The sequence below is a fragment of the Portunus trituberculatus genome, chromosome 45 (assembly GCF_017591435.1).
Source record: "Portunus trituberculatus isolate SZX2019 chromosome 45, ASM1759143v1, whole genome shotgun sequence".
NCBI lineage: Eukaryota > Metazoa > Arthropoda > Malacostraca > Decapoda > Portunidae > Portunus > Portunus trituberculatus.
Window position 1 is genome coordinate 5092480 of NC_059299.1, and position 22500 is coordinate 5114979.

At 44.6% G+C, this 22500-nt stretch overlaps 1 protein-coding gene across 1 annotated transcript in view; it reads left to right on the plus strand.

The window, feature by feature from the left end:
- The first annotated feature begins 3047 nt into the window (after positions 1-3047).
- LOC123519498 (microtubule-associated serine/threonine-protein kinase 3-like) overlaps positions 3048-22500 on the plus strand; it is a 174595-nt gene continuing 155142 nt past the window's right edge. Inside the window, 2 exon segments of the mRNA XM_045280849.1 lie at positions 3048-4557; positions 15414-15624. Coding sequence (XP_045136784.1) covers positions 3835-4557; positions 15414-15624 — 934 coding nt within the window. The 5' untranslated portion in view covers positions 3048-3834.

Genomic DNA, 22500 nt, shown 5'->3' on the forward strand with positions numbered 1-22500 from the left:
TTTGAACCTCTTGTGGTGCTCTTCACTCTCCTTTTACGGTTCTCATTCCCACTCTCCCTCTCTCCCAGACCCTCGTGCCACGCCCTGCATCCTCTCACTCACTCTTACACTCCTACACTCTCACTTGCATATAAATATTCTTTTCTTTATCCTCTTATCCTTATTTTCTCTATTTGTCACTTATTTATTATCCTTTATATTCTTTGATTTTTGTCTCTTCTTATCTTCTGTGTCTTGTTTTCTCCTCTTCTTGTTTATCTTTTGTTTTTTTCCTTTCTCTCTTTTTCATGTTTATTTTAATGTTGTATTTTTTTTAATATTTTTTTATTTTTTCATTCTCTTTATTATTTTCCTTCCTGTTGTTTTTTTTTTGTCTATATTTAACTAGTTTTTTTTTTTAGTTTTTTTTTTTTTTCTGTTCGTTTTTTCTGATATTTCTTGTTTTTTTATCAATTTTTTTTTTTTCGTTTTTTCCTCTATTTCTTCATATTTCTTTCATTATTATCCCTACACTCCATTTTCTTCGTTTCTTGTGCTTTATTCTATCTGTCACTTCTCTTTCGCAATTTCCCCGTAATCGCATATCTTCCATTTATCCCTCCATTTTCACCACTTCCCTTCCTATGCCTTACTTTCTCTCGCTCTCACTTTCTCTCACTTTTTCCTCCTCTTTGTCCTCAGCAGACTTCCACCTAACCACATTTCTCCCTCTTTCCTCCACTCTCTTTCCTCCAACACCTCCATCCCATTATTTTCCATTTTTTTCCACTTTCTTCTACTTCTCCCTTATAATTTTCTTTGCCGCTTCCTAACTTTCACTTATTCTTTTTCTTTTTTTTCCTGCAGGGTTTCTTTACTTAAACTTCCATTTCTTCCTTTCACAGATCTTCATTGTGTCACTGTTTCCTTTTTCTTTCCATTATATGCTTTTTGTCTCTACTTTGCCTTACTTTCACTCACTTTTTCCTTCATTTCTCTTTCCTTGTAAGTCTTTTTTCGCCCTCCATTTCTTTTTCTCATAATCTTCTCTTCATATTTTTTTCTCTTTTCAATATCATCATTTTTGTATCCAATTCCTTCACTTTTCTTTATTCTTCCCCCTACAGATCTTCAACTAAACAAAATGCTCTTCTTTCAAACACCCATTAACCTTTTGTTCATTCATTATTGTTTTTTTTTCACTTAACTCTCTTTCTGATTCAGTCTCCCCCTACATATCTACAACTAAAGAAAACTGTCTCTTTAAATCTGTCACCTTATTTTTTTTTCTATTTATTTTTCCTTTACAAATGGGAGAGTCCAGAGAGTGTCCAGGGAGAGTTTGCCTGTGTCCAGAAACACTTTGCTGTCTTCTCTCTGATTTCTACTATTTTCAAAAGCTACAGAGATGATTAGCCGCGTTCTCAAGAGTGTTTCCTCAGTTAGCAATACAGAAATCACATTAATCTGTCACTAGAACCATATAGAACACCCTTGAAACCCGTGCCACAGAGATATAGCCGCGTTCTCAAGAGTATTTCACCAGTTAACAATACAGAAACCATGTTAACCCCTTCAGTACCATGACGCGTTTTCATATTTGTTCTGTTTAATGTTTGGTGATTCACAGCTTCAGAAACTAATATGGGGGGATTAAAAATAGTGAAGACTCTGGCCATTAATCTTCTGATCTCCATAGACCTTTCCTAATGTCAATAAAATGGTCTAATCGTACACAAATCTCAAGGTAGAAATATGTCACAGTACTGAAGAGGTTAATTTATCACCAGCACTATATAGAACGCCCTTGAAACCCGTGCCACTTCAACTACATAACCATTTGCGAGTAGCGAGGAATACGAGTCTATCTGTGGCCCTGTGAGTAGTAGCACTCCTGGTCTCTCTTCCTTGCAGGTGCTAGTAGGTTGGCACTCTCGTTTCTGGCACTTAGCGACCCCCTGGTGACTGAGTGCCTAATTATTTTCGCCTGATGTTTTCTAGGAGCGGCTAGAGTGTGTGTGTGTGTGGGGGGGGTGTGGGTGTGTGAGTGGAGGTGGAGGTGGTGGTTGTGCATCTGTATTTGTTTTGGCTGAAATGTGAAGGAATGTTTGTGAGTGTGACTAAGAGAGAGAGAGACAGAGAGAGAGGGAGAGGAAGAGGAAGAGGGCACGTGAATATCTAGTATGAACCTGCTCTCCAATGCCACATATCTCGCTCCCTTTACTCTCTTTTCTGTCTCCCTACCTTCGTGAATCTCAACCATTCCCCTCCTACCTGCCCACCTCACCTGGGCCTGCCCTTATTAATTACCTCTCCCACATTACCTGTCTACATTAATCTTGACGAATCTTAGAAGTTGTTCCAGTTTTAATGTTTTACGGTTTGTTTTGTAAGTAGTTGGTAATGTTGGTTCGTTCCCCTCTTAGGTAATATTGATCTAATCTTATCTATTATTTTCATGGCTTCTTCTTGTTTTCCTTCTTGATTCTTATTTATCTGATATATTTTTTGCATATTTTATTTGATATTTCTACTTTCATTGTCTTCTTATGGTGATATTAGTAGTTCGTGTTTTTTTTATTATTAAAGTTATTTGATTGTAAGCGTTTTAATTTCATCAATAAAAGACAATAAGAGTATCAAGTGTGGAGTATAAATATGGATAGGTCAGATTAGGTTAGGTTAGGTTAGGATATTTTGAGAGTAATGGGTAGATAGGGCAGACAGGTGTGTGGGTGAGTAGGTCGACAGGTGCTCAGCTAATTAGGGAGGCGGAGGTGTGAAGAAGGAGACCGCGGTGGACGTGACCAGTTGTTGGCACCGTTTGTCCGTGAGAGAGAGAGAGAGAGAGAGAGAGAGAGAGAGAGAGAGAGAGAGAGAGAGAGAGAGGGAGGAGAGGAGGACCCAGGAAGAGGTTGGATGCCAGTCCCCAAACACCTGGTCCCCACGCGCCATGCCCCTCTCCACCCCCATTGCCTGGCCCCGCCCCGCGTGCCCCATGCCCACTTGGCTTGAGTGCCCGTTAGTTCTTGCCTTGCCACCGTCACAACTGTACCGTGCTGCTGCGCCCCACGCACACAGCGACACACAGCGACGCCCCAACCTTATCGGGGACTGTGGCGCCGTCTTTGTGGTCCCTAATGGCGTCTAAGGAATCCCTCGGGACGTCCTTGTCCTTGTTTTGCTGATTTCTTGGTACAGTACGCACTTCACTTCCCTGTGTGTGTTGGCGCCGCCAGATATTCGGTGTTCGGCGTGTCATTGTGGCCAGTGTGGCTGAAATATCCGTCTTTCCGGTGAAGTGGATCGTTTGTGGTGCTGTGTTGGTTTTGCTCGCGGCTTTCCGATGAGAGCCGCCCGTCACGTGGTGCTCGGAGGCCGTCATGTAAGAGGCTGTTCTTGTCTCTTGCTTGCTATAAAAGCCTCCTCTTTGGGTCCTTTCTCACAGCTTCGTCAAAAGGCCCCTTGGCATATGTGGGCTGGTGCTGTGCCCCCTCCTCTCCCTACAAGCACTTCAGCAATTTTTTATGAACTCTCATTTTTGTGAGTCGCCTGTCGTGTGACAGTGACTCGTTGCCAACCCTCACGGTCCGTTGGTAACGCCTTCACCCTCGCACCCACACTGCACCCACACCGCACCCACGTGCCTCGCGCCACGGCCATCAGGCACGCATCAAGTACCCTCGCAAGCCATCCACCGCACCCCGCGGCCCGCCACTCCCACGCACGTGCCTCATCTCAGTTTAAAGGAAGGCCAGTCCCCCGAGGGTGGGGTTATGATGAGGCAGCGGGCCTAGAGGATGGGCTGTAGGAGACGTCGTGAGAGGCAAGGGACGCGAGGCTTCGGGCAGCGTCATGTGGCCCCGCTGGAAGATTCGGGAGTACTCGCTGCTGCAGTACCTGCGTGAGTGTGTGTGGGGCCTGGAAAGGGTCGAGTCCCGCATCAACATGCTGCGTCACGCCTGGTCCACGCCCTGCTTCTCCTTGGAGCAGGAAGAGGTGGAGGGCGCCAATCCCCGAGGCGCCGCGGGGCCACGAAGCTGCCTGGTGCCGGACAGCGAGGACGACGATTCGCCACCTGTGTGCCTACGCTACGCCCGCGCCAAGCGCCTCAGCTGCATCCCCTCCATGGACGGCGATGATGGAGACGAGGACGACGAAGACGTCGACGACGACGATGATGATGATGAAGAAGAGGAAGAGGAAGACCATGAAGATGATGAAAATGATAATGACGACGCCCCATCGTACACCACACTGAGCGAGGACACTCAGGAGGCGAACCAGTCAGATGAGAAATCCATCGAGGAGCCCGCCACGCCCCCGCCAGCTGTGACAGTCACGCCCGCAATGTCCCCTGTGGGCAGCCCAGGGAGCGCCGCGTGGCTCGGGCCCGTCAAGAGCAGCCTCAGTTTCCTGCCGCCGCGGCCACGGACGACTCAGTACGTGACTCGAAAGATCTCCCTGCCCATCCCGGTGCGCATCCCCGAGGGCAGCGTGGCCAACCACCACTCCCGCTACTGCCTGCCCATGCCCAGCTACCTGCAGCGACATTTCGGCTCGCCCCTGCACCGTCAGGTTAGGCGGGCGTGGGAGCGACTGCCGTGAGACTTTTGTTGACGATGTTGATGTATGCTCCAGTCTTGTGTGTGTGTGTGTGTGTGTGTGTGTGTGTGTGTGTGTGTGTGTGTGTGTGTTTGAGAATTCGAAAACAACTCCTTATAAAGCGCCTTTCATGCACACGATTGAGAACAACGTTACGTAAGAGAGAGAGAGAGAGAGAGAGAGAGAGAGAGAGAGAACTTCATCACCTTAACAGAAACTATTTGTAGGAGGAGAAACTCGTTAGAGAAAGGGAGCAGAGATGTAACTCACGGCGAGAGACTTGGCGGGGCAGAGAGCGGTGGCGACGGGAAGAAGGAGGGAGTGGGGGGAAGGAGGTGAACATGAAAATAAAACCTTGCCGTAACTCTACCGATAATAGGGATAAAGAGAAAGAAGAAAAGGGAGCGGTAATGATGCGAGGAAAAGGACAAAGGGTTACGGGATGCGAGGCGAGGTGAAAGAGGATGCGAATAAAAGAAAAAGATTAAAGAAAGTAAAGATAAGAAAACTGAAAAAAAATGAGAAAACAGTAGAGTGAGAATGAGAGAATACGAAGAGGAGAAAAGGGAAAGGATTAAGAAGGAGAGGAGTAGCAAAAGAGAAGAAATGAGAGGATAGAGGCGTGAAAGGGAAAGGGAAGAGAGGAAGGGTCGGGATGAGGGGAAGCAAGGGGAAAATATATCCTCACATACCACGTTGAAGGGGAAAAAAGGAAAAAAGAAAACAAACGTAACTTTTTCTATAAGGAAGCTTAGTCAGACTCTCTCTCTCTCTCTCTCTCTCTCTCTCTCTCTCTCTCTCTCTCTCTCTCTCTCTCTCTCTCTCTCTCTCTCTCTCGAATAATTATAGTCTCCAGGTGTTTAAGTTCACACTAATGCAGACGTTTAGATACTTACAACCACCACCACCACCACTACTACTACTACTACTACTACTACTACTACTACTACTACTACTACTACTACTACTACTACTACTACTACATAATATAATGACAAAAGGATCTATATATGCGCTATTTTTTTCATTTGTTTAAGTCTGTCTGTCACTCCACGAGGTCTTGACGTAAGATTCTATTTGGCAAGGCTGAGGTAACGTCACACACACACACACACACACACACACACACACACACACACACACACACACACACACACACACACACACACACACACACACACACACACAAAGGAAACGTTCTAATTTATCATGCACGTATCCCTTCCCTTCATGTGCGTGCGTGTGTGTGTGTGTGTGTGTGTGTGTGTGTGTATGTGTATGTGTAAACTCCCCTCCATATCTATGTAGATTAATGCGTTACGTGTGTGTGTATATCGTGTATGTAAACTGAACCCAGATGCACACACACACACACACACACACACACACACACACACACACACACACACACACACACACACACACACACACAGAGAGAGAGAGAGAGAGAGAGAGAGAGAGAGAGAGAGAGAGAGAGAGAGAGAGAGAGAGAGAGAGAGAGAGATTGATATACGTGACCGGAGGAGCGTTGATGTGATGAGAGAGAGAGAGAGAGAGAGAGAGAGAGAGAGAGAGAGAGAGAGAGAGAGAGAGAGAGAGAGAGAGAGACGCGTGTGTGTCCCTAGATCGTCATTCATGGTTTATATTATTTTATTTCCGTTCACCTTCACCATTTTCCAAGACGATAAATCCCTGCACACACACACACACACACACACACACACACACACACACACACACACACACACACACACACACACACACACACACACACACACACACACACACACACACGTTCTCTTCCATCAAGCAGTTGTCTCATACCTATTAAGAGAGAGAGAGAGAGAGAGAGAGAGAGAGAGAGAGAGAGAGAGAGGGCAATTTTTAAAGTTAGGTGAAGTTAAGAAGAAAAAAATAAGAGCAGCAAATGCCCTTCCTTTTTATGAGAGAGGGAAGAGGAAGAGGAGGAGGAGTAGGAAGAGAAGGAGGAAGAGGTGGAGGAGAAGAGAGAAAAGAAGAAGAAATGGAGGAGAAGGAAGAGGAGAAGGAGAAAGAAGAAGGTTGGAGGTTCATGGTACACTTGGCACTCATCTTCCTTTGGTTGCGATGGCGTCAGGAGGAGGAGGAGGAGGAGGAGGAGGAGGAGGAGGAGGAGGAGGAGGAGGAGGAAGAAAAAGAAAAGTCACGATAAGAAACTCGATTAGATTCAACTATTCATGAATTTTGTCTGATTTGATAACGATTGACGCATCCCAAGAGAGAGAGAGAGAGAGAGAGAGAGAGAGAGAGAGAGAGAGAGAGAATTCATGACATAACCTTATTATTACGACACCTTAACTCAATCCAGCCATCAGTCAATCACATTTGGCACCTCACCCATACTAGTGCCAATCGGTGCCATCATAGACTAGGCCACGGTTGGGGGACACTTGGACACGAGGACACTGGAGAGGAGGACACGAGATTACCAGGACACGGTGACACACTATGACACATTATGATACATGAGAATACAGACAAGGAACAGGAATACATAACACAAGAACAGATAATGATACGAGAACAGACATATGAAAGGAGGACACAGGGACACACTAGGACACATTTTTGATACATGAGAATAGACAAGGAACGAGAATACATGAAAACACAAGAACATATATAAAAGAGGACACGAGAATACTAGGACACTGAGGACACATTAAGACACATGATACAGGGAAATACAGACACAAGGAGCAAGAATAAGTGAGTATACGAGGACAGATAATGACACGCGAATAACAACAAGACAGTAGCAACAACACGAGGACATAAGGACACAAAGAATCACGTCACGCATGTCAGACTAATGGACTTGATACGGATGGGTTACGAAATTAAGGTGAAGTGAAGGTGACAGTCTATCATGCAGGAATGTCATCGAGTGAGTGAAGCTTCGAGTCAGTGCTATTGAAATCGAACCTTTGAACGTGTATGCCACTCAATCTTTAGGAAGTTATATGTAGAAACTCAAGATTTGGTAGAATAGTGATCGAGTGAAATCTTTAGTCTAATAAGCTTCTGTATTTTGTCTCAAGGAAATACAAAGAAGGTGAAAAAAATATGTAGGATTTAGACTAAAATAGACTGAATCATTCGTAGCAAAATATAGTGATCGAGTGAAATTTTTAGTCTATTAACCCTTTCAGTACCAGGACTCGTTTCCATATTCATTTTGTTTACTATTTGGTGATTTTATACAGCTTCAGAAACTAACAAGGGGATTAAAATAGTGAAGACTCTGGCCTTTAAACTTCTGACCTCCACAGACCCTTCTAATGTAAATAAAATCGTCGAGTCATACCGGAAACTCAAAGTAAAAATACGTCCCGGTACTGAAGGGGTTAAGCTTCATGTTTTATCTCACAAGGAAATAAGAATAAACCATAAGAAAACAGGCCTACACGTGGCAGTCCCTGAAAGAAACACACCTACCAATTTCCACCTCTTCCTCCTCTTCCTCCTCTTCCTCCTCTTCCTCTTCCTCTTCCGTCCTATTTTTCCGATTCTCCACACTTACTATTCATACTTCACCTTCACCACGTCTTGGGTTACTAAATTAAAGGCGCCACTTCGCTATTGACAGTCAGAGTGAGACCGTAGCAACCTTCACATCTGGTAATAAACTCAGGTAACCCTTTCACAGGTACCACGGGGCCAGGTCAGGTCAGGGAAGGCGAGGGAGTAGAGGATAATAAGAGTGTGAAAACAGGTCAGGGAGGACGGCGCCTAGTCACGGAAAAGAGGAGGAAGAGGAGGAAGAGTAAAGGAGGAAGGAAGTGAATGAAGGAACAGGGAGGAAGAGGAGGGTAACCAACGTAGCGAGACTCGTAAAAAGAAGACTAGAGGAAGATGACTAGTAGTAGTAGTAGTAGTAGGAGGAGGAGGAGGAGGAGAAGGAGGAGGAGAGAGATGGTCAAGATGGTGGTGGTGGTGGTGGTGGTGGTGGTGGTGGTGTTAGACTTCAGTTTTCTTTGATAGAAGGAAAGAGGAAAGTTTGAAGTTTGAGAAGTGGAGAGGAGAGGACAAGAGGAGAGGAGAGAATTGATGGAATGTGCAGTGAGGTGAAAGGGATACAGAGAGAGAGAGAGAGAGAGAGAGAGAGAGAGAGAGAGAGAGAGAGAGAGAGAGAGAGAGAGAGAGAGAGAACTCAGGAGGATGCATAAGAAAAGATAATAAGAGGAGAAATAATTAACCATAAATAGAAAGGAAAATAAAAAAATGGACGAAAATGAAGAAAGAGAAAAGAAAAACAAATATAAATCAAAATAAAAAAAATAGGACGGAGAAAGAAGAACAAGAGCAAGAAGGGGAAGAAGAAGAAGAAGAAGAAGAAGAAGAGGAGGAGGAGGAGGAGGAGGAGGAGGAGGAGGAGGAGGAGGAGGAGGAGGAGGACAAATGAATTAACTTTTGCAAGGCCTAGATCTACATTTTACCTCCCTCTCCTCCCTCCTCCTCCCTCTCTCACAAGTACTTTCTCCTTCTGCATCTCCCCCGGCAGTGCCCTTAGCGAGGATCCTGTGGCCTTGGCGGGCAGTTTGGGAAGTGTCAAGGGCGCCCGCATGCCTGAGGGGGCCGTAGGAACGGTGGGTAGGAGGGGAAGTGGTGGGGATGTTGTAATGGTAGGGAGGAGGGAGAGTGAGGGGGGAGAGAGAGAGGGAGAGAAGGAGGGAGGGTGTTCCAGTTGCTGTTTGCCATGAGTCACTCGTCCCTCCTCCTCCTCCTCCTCCTCCTCCTCCTCCTCCTCCTCCTCCTCCTCCTCCTCCTCCTCCTCCTCCTCCTCCTCCTCCTCCTCCTCCTCCTCCATTGACCTCAGTACTTGAGTTTTGTGAGAAATAGGAAGAGGAGGTACGTTCAGAGAGAGAGAGAGAGAGAGAGAGAGAGAGAGAGAGAGAGAGAGAGAGAGACAAGAAATTAAATATAGGAAAAAGTAAAATAAGATGATATAAATAATGAAAACCAAGGAAAAGTAGAAAAGAATAATGAAAGAAATGAGAAACAAAACAAGAGAGAGAGAGAGAGAGAGAGAGAGAGAGAGAGAGAGAGAGAGAGAGAGAGAGAGAGAGAGAGAGAGAGAGAGATACATTAAAGTACAAGGAAAAAGACAGAGGATAAAAAAGAAAACAAAACAAAAGAAACCACACCAATAAGATTAACAAAGAAAATAAATAAAGCAAAAAAAAACTTGATGATAAATAGAATAAGAAAAGAGTAGAAGGAAGACAAGAACACAAAGGAAGAGATGACAAGGAAGAAGAAGAAAAAAAGGTGATGAAAAAAGGGAGAGGGGAGAGGCGCTTGACAAAAGAGAAAGGGGATTTGAGAGAGGAAAGTGAGAGCAAGGTAGAAAAAAAAGAGCAGGAAAGAGAACAGGTGTGGGAACAAAAACTAGAGAGAGAGACAGAGAGAGAGAGAGAGAGAGAGAGAGAGAGAGAGAGAGAGAGAGAGAGAGAGAGAGAGAGAGAGAGGGCACTGGCCGTCACACCACCGGGACAAAGGGGAGAGAAAGAGGGGAGGGAGAGGGGAAAGAATAAGGGAATGCCAAAGAGAGAGTAAGAGAGGGGAAGGAGTGCCAAAGGAGAAGAATGAGGGGAGAGGGGGAGAGTGAGTGGGAGGGGAGAGGATTCCAAGTAAGGGAGAGAGAGTGAGAGAGAGAGAGAGAGAGAGAGAGGGGAGAGAGAGAGGGGAAGAAAGAGTCGTGAGACCATGCTTGGGAAACGTGAAACAGAGAAAATTTGGCACTATACCAATATTCTCTCTCTCTCTCTCTCTCTCTCTCTCTCTCTCTCTCTCTCTCTCTCTCTCTCTCTCGTACCCATGCAGTTTGTAGAGGTCATGCACCAACTCCTCCACTTGTTGTTGTTATTATTATTGTTGTTGTTGTTGTTGTTGTTGGTGGTGGTGGTGGTGGTGGTGGTGGTGGTACTATTACTCTCCTCCTCCTCCTCCTCCTCCTCCTCTTCCTCTTATTTACTGTGGTGGTGGTGGTGGTGGTGGTGGTGGTGGCGGCGATACTAATAAGAGGAATGATGATGAAGGAGAATGCTGGGAAAGGAAAGGCTTAAATGAGGAATGCTGGGATGAGGAGGGGAAGGAGAGGGGAAAGAGCGAGGATGATGACCTGTGTGGTGATATAGATGGGAGAGGGAAGACAATAGTGATGGGAAAGTGAGGGGAAAATATCGAGGTGATGATGAGGAAAGGGAATTAATCTGTGAGGGGAAGACTGGGGAAGATAAGGGGAATTGGAGAGTTTCATAAGCTTCCTGAGGATATTAAAAGATGATGGGGATGATATTGGGGACTAAGGATGCTAATAGGATGTGTTAGGATGAAGAGGGGGAATGGTGGGGATGGCTGGGCAATGTTACATACTGATGGTGGGGAATGGGGAAGTTGATAGGCTATGTGGGGATGTGAGAGGAACGTTGTGGGGGTGTTGACAGTCTGCGTAGGGTGAATGAGGAGTGGTGGGTGGTGGTGGGGGGAGGGTATTTGTTGTTGTGAGTAGGTGGGGAGGGGTGAGGAGGGGAAGGGGTGTGAATCATTCCCCTTCAGTCTCAAGGATGAATTTATTTCGTGCCCAAGGTCGCTGTTGGCTCGTCGCAGGCTTGGTTATCTCCTCCTCCTCCTCCTCTTCCTCCTCCTCCTCCTCCTCCTCCTCCTCCTCCTCCTCCTCCTCCTCCTCCTCCTCCACCTCAAGCATCATCGTCTTATTTCTCCTCTTCCTTCTCATGCGAAATCTTGTTTGCCTTCTTTTCTTTTCTTTCTTCTCTCGTCTTCTCATCATTTCTTCATTTTCCTGTTCCTTTTGTCCGTTTCTGCTTCTGTCTGTTGTTGTTATCTCCTCCTCCTCCTCCTCCTTCTTCTCCTCCTCCTCCTCCTCCTCCTCCTCCTCCTCCTCCTCCTCCTCTTCCACCTCCTCCTCCTCCTCCTCCTCCTCCTCCTCCTCCTCCTCCATCTCTACTTTCCTAAATAGAAACTAATGATACACACTAGAGATGTATCGGATATCCGCATCCGCATTCGCATCCGCGGAACATCCGCATATTCTTTCACATCCGCATCCGCATCCGCAGTTGTGATAAACTGAACATCCGCATCCGCATCCGCATCCGCATTTGTGATGTAATATACATCCGCATCCGCATCCGCATCCGCATTCAACAGAGGATGTGTGGATGCGGATGTGTGTGTATTGCACAACCTATATATTATAGAGTAATATACTCGTAATATAGAGTATAGACACGCAGTTACAGATACAGACCAGCAGAGTACTGCCTGCTGCTTACAGACTTAGAGTTCAGACAGAGGTTAGAAATGTGTAGTAAATTTAGTGATGTGCGTCTAATGAATTAATTATCTAGTAAAACTAAAGCAAATAATATCACGGATTCATTTCCTTTCAAACTTACACAACGTAATGTGTCTAGAATTTAGGGGAAGGTCAGGAGGAGGGGGCGAATTTTACTTAGTGACTATGAAGTACAAACATAGTCTGCATGGTCTGACGTTGAAACAGGCTTTTTTTTCGGGAGGGGGGAGGGTGCTCCTCTTGGTGAGAACGTTTGACGTAAAAAACATCCGCATCCGCATCCGCATCCGCGAGGATGTCATATTTTGATATCCGCATCCGCATTTGCATCCGCATTTTAGTAGAGACTGACATCCGCATCCGCATTTGCATCCGCAAAATGACATCGCATATACATCCGCATCCGCGGATGTCTGAAATTCGACATCCGATACATCTCTAATACACACACACTCACACCTTCACTGTGTACCTTATTAGTCACACACACACACACACACACACACACACACACACACACACACACACACACACACACACACACACACACACACACACACACACACACACACACACACACACACACACACACACACACACACCTGCCACGACTCAGCTGAACGACTTTGCTTTTGTTCTTCAGAGAGAGAGAGAGAGAGAGAGAGAGAGAGAGAGAGAGAGAGAGAGAGAGAGAGATGAGTCGTATATAATGACCTACAAGTTACGTCGATGCGAAAGACATTCCTCCTCCTTCTCCTCCTCCTCCTCCTCCTTCTCCTTCTCCTCTTCCTTCTCTTCCTCCTCTTATCATGGCAGGGTGACAGTGGCTGACGGTGATACGGAGGAGGAGGAGGAGGAGGAGGAAGAGGAGGAGGTGAAGGGAGGAGAAGAAGAAGAAGAAGAAGAAGAAGAAGAAGAAGAAGAAGAAGAAGAAGAAGAAGAAGAAAGAGACGTGTATAATAGAAGACGTACAGAAGAGGAGGAGGAGGAGGAGGAGGAGGAGGAGGAGGAGGAAGAAATACTGAATCCTTCTTTCTTTGCTCCGTTTGTTCAGTTCCTTTCTTACTTTCCTCCGTTTTCTTCTCCTTTTCTTTCTTTTCATGGCGATGCAGTTTCTGAAGAGAGAGAGAGAGAGAGAGAGAGAGAGAGAGAGAGAGAGAGAGAGAGAACAATGGATAGTATTTCTTTTTCTCTCTCTCACTTTTCAGCCTTGTGTGTGTGTGTGTGTGTGTGTGTGTGTGTGTGTGTGTGTGTGTGTGTGTGTGTGTGTGTGTGTGTGCTTAGGTCAAGTATGTCCATTATGTAACGTAGCATGTAAAGGGAAACACACACTCTCTCTCTCTCTCTCTCTCTCTCTCTCTCTCTCTCTCTCTCTCTCCCCCCTCGTTTTTAATCCCTTACTTTCCAATCTTTCTGCTCTTCAATGCCTCTCCCTCTCTCTCTCTCTCTCTCTCTCTCTCTCTCTCTCTCTCTCTCTCTCTCTCTCTCTCTCTCTCTCTCTCTCTCTCTCTCTCTCTCTCTCTCTCTCTGTCACCCCCTCCCCTTCAATCAATAGCCTCGAACCCACGTATTGAGCCACTAAGGGTGACCAACCAGCCAGTCAGCGAGCAACAGATGTCTCCAATGGTAGTCACTTTCATCTCTCTCTCTCTCTCTCTCTCTCTCTCTCTCTCTCTCTCTCTCTCTCTCTCTCTCTCTCTCTCTCTTTTTTTTTGTTTTTCTTTTTTCTTGGTTATTTTTTTTTTATTTCATTCGTTTTTTTTTGGTGTAGTTTTGTATCTTTTTCTTCCTCTCTCTCTCTCTCTCTCTCTCTCTCTCTCTCTCTCTCTCTCTCTCTCTCTCTCTCTCTCTCTCTCTCTCTCTCTCTCTCTCTCTCTCTCAGTAAATAGGACCAACATACAATTCTTCTTTCATTATTCTCATTTTCCCTTCATTTATTTATTTTCTATTATTATTTATTTATTTTAGCTTCGTGAACCGTACCAATGAACGAAAGAAAATGGAAAAAGGCAACACAAACCACCACTACAGTACTTTCCCCGCGTCTGTCATTTTTTTCACCTCTTTTCATTAATCTTCGTAGCCACCTTGCCCCTTGCCCTTAGAATTGTCTTGGCGCCCTCCTGCTGCTGCTGTCACTGCGGGAGGGCGTGGCACCGGCACTCGGGCACGGGGCCAAGATAGTGTCATTGTGTAGGGCGTAAGTGTATGGCATTGGGGCGCCTTGGAAGTGTGATGTGTGTTTTGATCACGTAATGCCCTATTGAAGCTGTTTGTGTGTGTGTGTGTGTGTGTGTGTGTGTGTGTGTGTGTGTGTGTGTGGTGACAGGTGTTTATTCGCTTTCTAATTAGCCGTGGCATTAGAAGAACAGGTACAGGTATGGATGTGACAGGTAACAGGGACCAGGTGTGCGTAACTAAAACACCTTTGATTAGTGGCGTGTGATTCAGGTGTCCAGTGTAGTGATTCTGACACCTTATCTTACCTTCTCTCTCTCTCTCTCTCTCTCTCCTTCAGTCAGTCCTGCATCTCCTTCAGTTCCTGCCTTCAGACTCCTACAATTTTTCCTTCAATCCTTTTTCACTTCATCCTTTTCCAAAATTTCTTCCTCAATCCTTCCTAAAGCATTTTCTTTCCTTGTTTCCCAGGCCAGATATTCTCAAATCCTAACATTTCTACCCTATTTTATAGCCCTCCTAGCCCTTTCCAAGTCCCTTTCAGACCCTTCCAGTCCCTGCGAGACCTTTCCAGCCCCCTCAAGATCCATTCTCGAACACTCTAATATGGGTCTCAAAGCCTTTCCATATTTCTTCCATACTGTTAACTCATCTTTAACATTTTCTTCTTTCACATCAGCCCTTCCAGATCCTCCTTTAATCTCCAACACTCATTTCTTTTCCTTCCACAGCACTTCCAGATACTTTGATATCCTCTCCCAGTCTCTAACACTCCTCTTCCTCTCACCTCCTCTCCAGATGCCCATTCAAAGTTTAACACCGTTGTTCTTCCCTTAACCCCTTCATTACCAGGACGCGTTTCCATATTCATTCTTGTTACTATTTTGGGGATTTTTAAACAGCTTCAGAAACATGTGTTAGGATTAGAATAGTAAAGACTCTGGCCATTAATCCCTTCGGTACTATGACGCGTTTTCATATTCATTCTGCTTACTATTTGATGATTTTATACAGCTTAAGAAACTTATATGTGGGGGATTAAAATAGTGAAGACTGTGACCATTAATCTTCTGACCTCCATAGACCCTTCCTAATGACAATAAAATGGCCTAATCGTACACAAATCTCAAGGTTAAAAATGCGTCTTATAGTACTGAAGGGGTTAACATGTCTTCATAACCTTCCACAGCCTTCCCTTAATGTCTAACACTTTCTTCCCCTCTGCTTACCTTCCAGACCCCTACAATACCCCCAAATCAAAGTCTAACACCCATTTCCTTCCCCCTTACAGCTGGAGTATGGGTCGGGCGGGCTGGGTACGCCTCTGTCCCCCACCGTCCGTCGCTCCGTGGATGAGAGCTCCCTATGGCGGCGGCGGACGGGTGCCTATGCCAGCGCGCCCTTCCGCCAGGCATCCACAGACGAGATTAGGCGAAGGAGGGAGAGTCTGGCCGCCATGTCGCCACATCACCGCTCCACCAGCGCCATCCACCATCCCTCAGGTACGTGTGGAGTGGGTGAAGGAGGGAAGGGTGGTGATACGGTGGAAAAGTGGAATGCTTCTGGTTTTATTTTATTTATTTAATTTTTATGCAAGAGGAAGTTGACCAAGGGCAGCAAAATAAAAAAAAAGGCCCACTTGAATGCCAGTTCCCTAGTAGAGTTGTCCAAAAATCTGGGACAAATGTGGTGATGTGGTGGAAAAAAAGTGGAATGCATTGTTTTCGGTGTGTGTTGCTGTATTTTTGGAGGATTTAGGTGGAATGTGGAGTTCTGTGTGGAGGAAGTGGAGTTTTTTGCTTTTTGTGAGTGTTTGCGTGATTGGTGAGTTCTGAGATGATGATAAGAAGTGGAAGACACGGGGAAGTGGATGAGAGAAGGCAGGAGCGAGTGTTGATAGGGTGGAAGAAGTGGAGGTTTTTTTTTTTTTGGGCGCTTCGTGATAATGAAGTGGAAAATAATGAAAGGAATGAAAGGGAGTGGAGATGTGTGGAGAAGTGGATGAAGGAGGCGATGGTGAAAAGGAATTGTGATGAAGTGGAAGAAGTGGATTAATTTTTTTGTTAATCATTATGGCTTTAGAAAATAATAATAGATAACTGAGAAAATTTACCATGCATCAAATAATAATAATAATAAATAATAATAATAATGATAATAATGATAATAATAATAATAATAATAGTGTTACAAAATAAAGCTACAAAATGCAACACAGACTTTGTCCCCAAGTAATTTCCGGGAGACTATCATTATTGTTTTCCCTTCCTCCTTTCTCTATTTTCCTCCTCTCTCTCCTTTCCTCCTCTCCCTTCTTTCTCTCTCTATCCTCTCTCCTTTCCTCCTCTCCGTCTCTCCTTCCTCCCCATTTCTTCCGTGTTTACTCTCCTTTTAAACCTTCTTTGGTCTCTGCTTTCATCACTTCCTTCTTTCCTCTTTTCCTTCTTCTTTCCTCCCTCTGTCATCTTCTCTCTCTTCTTTCTTTTACTTTACTTCTCTATTTTTTTCTTCTTTAGTTACTGTTTCATTTCTTTGTTTTCTTTTGTCTCTCTGTCATCTCTTTCTGGAACATCTTTCTTTCTTCTCCCTCCTCCTCCTCCTCCTCCTCCTCCTCCTCCTCCTCCTCCTCCTCCTCCTCCTCCTCCTCCTCCTCCTCCTCCTCCTCCTCCTCCTCCTCCTCCTCCTCCTCCTCCTCCTCCTCCTCCTCCTCCTCCTCCTCCTCTTGGTTCAGTCTGGATTTGAAGTCTTCATAGAATTCCGATCCGACTGTCGTTTGCACCTTGATGGCATCTCTCTCTCCCTCTCTCTCTCTCTCTCTCTCTCTCTCTCTCTCTCTCTCTCTCTCTCTCTCTCTCTCTGCTTCTCATAAAAAATGAACCTTCAGTGAGAAAATTAGATAAAAATTGGAATATATTAAAAATTTTCCTCTCTCTTCGTTCCAATAAAAAAGAGAAAAAGATGAAAAATGAGGAGAGACGGAAAATGAACCACAACTGAAGAGAAAAGATGAAAAATGGAAACAATATTGAAGGAGAAAGGGGAAAAAAATAAAGCTGGGAAAAATAGATAAATGGAAAGAAATTGAGGAGAAGGAGGATTAGGAGGAGAGGAGGAGGAGGAGGAGGAGGAGGAGGAGGAGGAGGAGGAGGAGGAGGAGGAGAACAAATAATAATAAACATAAAATAGAAAGGAAAATGAAGAAAAAAGATTGAACGAAAATGAAGAAAGAGAAGAGAAAAAAACAAATATAAATAAAAACCAGAAAAAAATGGACTGAGAAAAAGAAGAACAAGAAGACAAGGAGGAGGAGGAGGAGGAGGAGGAGGAGGAGGAAAGGGAAAGACCACGAACCTAACCTAAGCTATTTTTCGTCCGGCAGAGAGAGATTGCAATAATAATAATCAGACCCAGCCATCAAAGCAGGAATGTGGAGGTGGAGGAGGGGAAGGGGGGGGTGGAGGAAAGAGGGGAGTGGAGGGGTTGGGGAGGGAGGAGGGGATGAAAAAGGTGCCTCAGGGATACATTGCAGAGGGGAAGGACTGAGATAGGAAGGGAGAGGGGAGAGGAAGGGAGGGGAAAGTAATTTGGAGGGGGTTTGAAGGGAGGGGGATGTGGTTTAGAGGGTCAAAGGGTGCAGGGTTGGGGTTTAGTTGGGGGTGAGGGGAAAGGGGAAGGCTGAGGGGAAGGAGGAAGGGGAAGAGAGAGGGAAAGGGGGGTGTTTAATTTGTAGATATGTTTATGTTTACTTAGTTTGCACTGTTATTAGAATTGCGATTAGATCTCTCTCTCTCTCTCTCTCTCTCTCTCTCTCTCATCACCATCGTCGTCCTTCCATATATCATTCTTGTCCTCGTCCTCCATCTCCTCTTTTCCTTCCTCCTCCTTCTCCTCTTTTCCTTCCTCCTCCTCCTCCTCCTCCTCCAGTGTAATATGTTTGGTCTGGTTTTCATTACTGTGGTGGCAAGAAGATCTGAGAGAGGGAGGAGCGTTCTCTATTGAAACGGAGAAAGGTATTATCTCCTCCTCCTCCTCCTCCTCCTCCTCGTCCTCCTTCTACTCCTCCTCCTCCTCTTCAACGTCCTCTCTTGTTCAATATTCATCTTGTTATCACATCCTTTTTATCCTTGGGCTCCTCTCCCTCCTCCTCCTCCTCCTCCTCCTCCTCCTCCTCCTCCTCCTCCTCCTCCTCCTCCTCCTCCTCCTCCTCCTCCTCCTCCATACCTACACACACACACACACACACACACACACACACACACACACACACACATAAAGTCGTAGCAGTTTTGTTCTTTCCTATTTTCTTGTCCTTCGTTGGTGGGACTGTTACATCTGTGTTGCCGTGCTGCCGGGAACTACAGGGAGGGGGAGGGTGCGAAGGGTGCGTCAGGGGGGGTGAGGGTGTGTCAGTGTGTGGCAGGGGAGGAGCAGGGAGTGCGTGACGGGGCAAGGCAATGCGAGGCGCGACCGTGGCTCACTTTTGCTTGCTTTATGAGTGTGTTTACTTCGGGCGATAATATGTGTGTGTGTGTGTGTGTGTGTGTGTGTGTGTGTCGCGAGCCAGACTGGGGCGAGAGAGAGAGAGAGAGAGTGAGAGCGAACCCCTTCTCTACTGCGCTATTAATGGTCAGCGTCGCCCCGCAATAGTGGCTAAATAAAGGCTCAGTTAGAGATAGTTTAAAGATAAATGTACATAAAAAGAAGAAGAAAACTCGTCCCCTTTGAATAGATTTGTAGATTGAGTTCATTCATTCACTGATTAATTGTGAAGATAAAGAGATGAATGAAAATAAAATAGTAATGATAGAAGGTTAATTGAATTCTCTCATTTTTTAATTCATCTACTCATTAATCCTCATCTCTGTTTATTCATCCGTATCTTTATTCACTTCTTCATTAGCTAGTAGTCTCACTTGATACGCACCAAGAGAGAGAGAGAGAGAGAGAGAGAGAGAGAGAGAGAGAGAGAGAGAGAGAGAGAGAGAACTGTGTCAAGGGTTTTAATTGTTTCCAACTGGGAATCTCGGACAAACGTATCGAGGTGTAAATAACTAAGAAAACAAAGCGAAGAAGCAATGAAGGAGAGAAAGATAGACAAGTAAAAAGAAAAGAAAAGAAAAGAAAAAGAACTTGGCGTATCTCACCTTGAAAGATAAAGAGAGAGAGAGAGAGAGAGAGAGAGAGAATGTTATGAGAATTTTGAATTGAATTTTGAGAAGTCTGCAAGTTACTGATTCTTTCCAAGGTCATGAGAGAGAGAGAGAGAGAGAGAGAGAGAGAGAGAGAGAGAGAGAGAGAGAGAGAGAGAGAGAGGAGGAAAGTAAGGACAAGAGTAATAGAGTTTTCTTCTTTGTTTTCTTGTTTTTTTGTCATATTAGAGAGAGAGGAGAGAGAGAGAGAGAGAGAGAGAGAGAGAGAGAGAGAGAGAGAGAGAGAGAGAGAGAGAGAAGTGGGTGAGAGAAAGAGAACGAGGAGGAAAATAAATGAAAGTAAGTGACGATATTTTCCTGCTGGTTTCGTCTTTTTTCACATTTTCCTTACCCATTATCCTTCATCCATTATCCACTATTATTCACCCATTATCCATCCATCCTTCATTACTCCCTACATCATATTTTTGTTGTTCTTTTTGGTTTCTCTCGTTTATTTCCTCTTATTTTAATTTCGTTTTTTTTCCCGTTTTCTTTCACTTTCCATTCTTCTAAGCACATTCCACCTAATTTCACGTCACTAAATATGTCTTTTCTGCAACAGTGACGCTTTATTTCCCTCATCTTCCACACTCCTCTCTCCTTCAGCATCCCTCCATTTATCTCCATCACGCCCCGCTATTCTCCTTGGCTCCACGGACATTCCCTCCACAATAGCACCATCACTGCCCTCCTAACACCTCTAACTGCTTTATACCAGCAACAATCTATCGGCTCTATGTGTGTAATCTATTCCTAACTCCATAAACATCACCTTATTGTTTTATTTTCTCTGTGTATATAATTTGTTCCTAACTCTAGTATTATTCAAATGGTAACACCCTTAACTCATCTTTTTCTAGCCTCAGTTTCTCGTCTCTTTGTATATAACGTATTCCTAACTCCCTATATATCACCTAATTATTTTATTCTTACTGTGTTCCTAACTTCTGTTCTTTAATCTTGGTTCATTCAAATGTTAACACGTCTAACTCATCTTTTCCAGCATCATTTTTTTCGTCTCTTTGTATATAACGTATTCCTAACTCCATATATATATCATCTAGTTATTTTATTATTACTGTGTTCTAACTTCTGTCCCTTACTCTGTCATCATTCAAAGGTTCTTTTCTCACTGTGTATATAACTTTTCTTCCTAGCTTTACTATCCTCCCCTGGCTAGGTAAAGTTTGGTTAGAATTGCGTTGTTTTAGGTTAGTTTAGGTAAAGGTTTTCCATTTTCGCTGTCCATATAATATCTTTCTAATTTTCTTTCTAACTTCACTAGCATCCTCTATATTGTAATTAGTTAGGTTAGGTTAGGTAGAAGATTCTCATTGTTCTTATATCTTTCTAACTTTCTTCCAATCTCCACCAGCATTCCTGTATATTGTAATTGGTTAGGTTAGGTTAGGTTAGGTAATAGTTAGATTTTCACTGTTCTTGTATCTTTCTAACTTTTTCACTAACATTCCTGTATATAGTAATTGGCTAGGTTAGGTTAGTTTAGTATTGGGACGCATCTTTACCTTGAGTTTTCGGTAAGATTAGACGTTTTTATTAACATTATGAAGGGTCTATGAAAGTTAGAAGTTTAATTCACTACTTGAATCCCCATGTAAGTTTCTGAACCTGTATAAAATAACCAAATAGTAAGCAGAATAAATATGAAAACGTGTACTGAAGGGTTTAAGTTAGAATTAAGTACAGGTTAGGTTAGGTTTGTGTAGGTTTGGGAGAAGTTATGCTTGTTTTAAGTTAGGTTAGCTTCTTCCTATCCATTCAACCTCATCACAACACCTCACTTTTTTTTTATACCATGTGGGCTTTTCAAGGGAATTTATGGGCTAAAGGGGCTACTTTTTGGGGTACTTCCTATCTCAAAGTCCACCCGCTAAGAAACTGTTGCCCCGAGTGAGGAAGCCCTACCAACACTCGGACCGTGGACAGGATTCGAACCTCTTGCATCTAAACCCCAGCATCGTTCACCTAACCACTCAGCCACACTTGTTTTCCTTTCCAACGCTCTCTAGGTCATATTGGTGGTGGTTCCTCTGAGTGCCTCGCCTTCCTCCCTCCCTTCCTCCCTCCCTCCTCCGTTGTCAGCCCATTCCACACGCCCGCATTGCATTGTGGGCGTGAATGGGCGCGAGTAAAGGGCGTGAAGGTCTAGGCACGAATGGTAAGGTTGCATTAATTAGGGTCACGTATTCGAGAGAGAGAGAGAGAGAGAGAGAGAGAGAGAGAGAGAGAGAGAGAGAGAGAGAGAGAGAGTCATGGTCGCCACTAAGCTATATATAAGTGAGTGAAGTGACTCGCGTTAAGTAACAAACACCCCACTTAGTTTTTTTTTTTTTTTTTTCCTTTTTTATTCTTCGTTTGTTTTTCTTGTTTATTTTCGTCTGGTTTGTTTGTGAATGAGTTTGTTTATGTCCATTTTTGTTTTTGTTTTGTTGTGTTGACTTGTCCTTGTTACCTTGTTTCCTCTCTCTCTCTCTCTCTCTCTCTCTCTCTCTCTCTCTCTCTCTCTCTCTCTCTCTCTCTCTCTCTCTCTCTCTCTCTCTCTCTCTGTGTGTGTGTGTGTGTGTGTGTGTGTGTGTGTGTACCTTATCGCATTACACACACACACGCTTAAACACACACACACACACACACACACACACACACACACACACACACACACACACACACACACACACACACACACACAATAACTCTGCCTTATTTCCGACACATAAATCTTCTCAGGAATCTTTTTTGATACTGGATTACGTGAAGATTCCTGTGAAGAGGAGGAAGAGGAGGAGGAGGAGGAGGAGGAGGAGGAGGAGGAGGAGGAGGAGGAGGAGGGGGCAGAGGGAGGCGGTAGAAAAAAGGGAGGAAGAAATCAACTACAGGGAGGAGGAATAGAGAGAGAGAGAGAGAGAGAGAGAGAGAGAGAGAGAGAGAGAGAGAGAGAGAGAGAGAGAGAGAAAGGACAGTTTGGGAAAGAAAATGAAAAAAATTGTACTATAAAAAGTAAGACGAGAAAAGAATAAAAGTAGGAGAGAAGGAGAAAATAGTGGAGAGAGAGAGAGAGAGAGAGAGAGAGAGAGAGAGAGAGAGAGAGAGAGAGAGAGAGAGAATTAATAAGTGCCACGGAGGACACAAGGTAATAAATGAGACACAGATGGAAACAACATCTATATA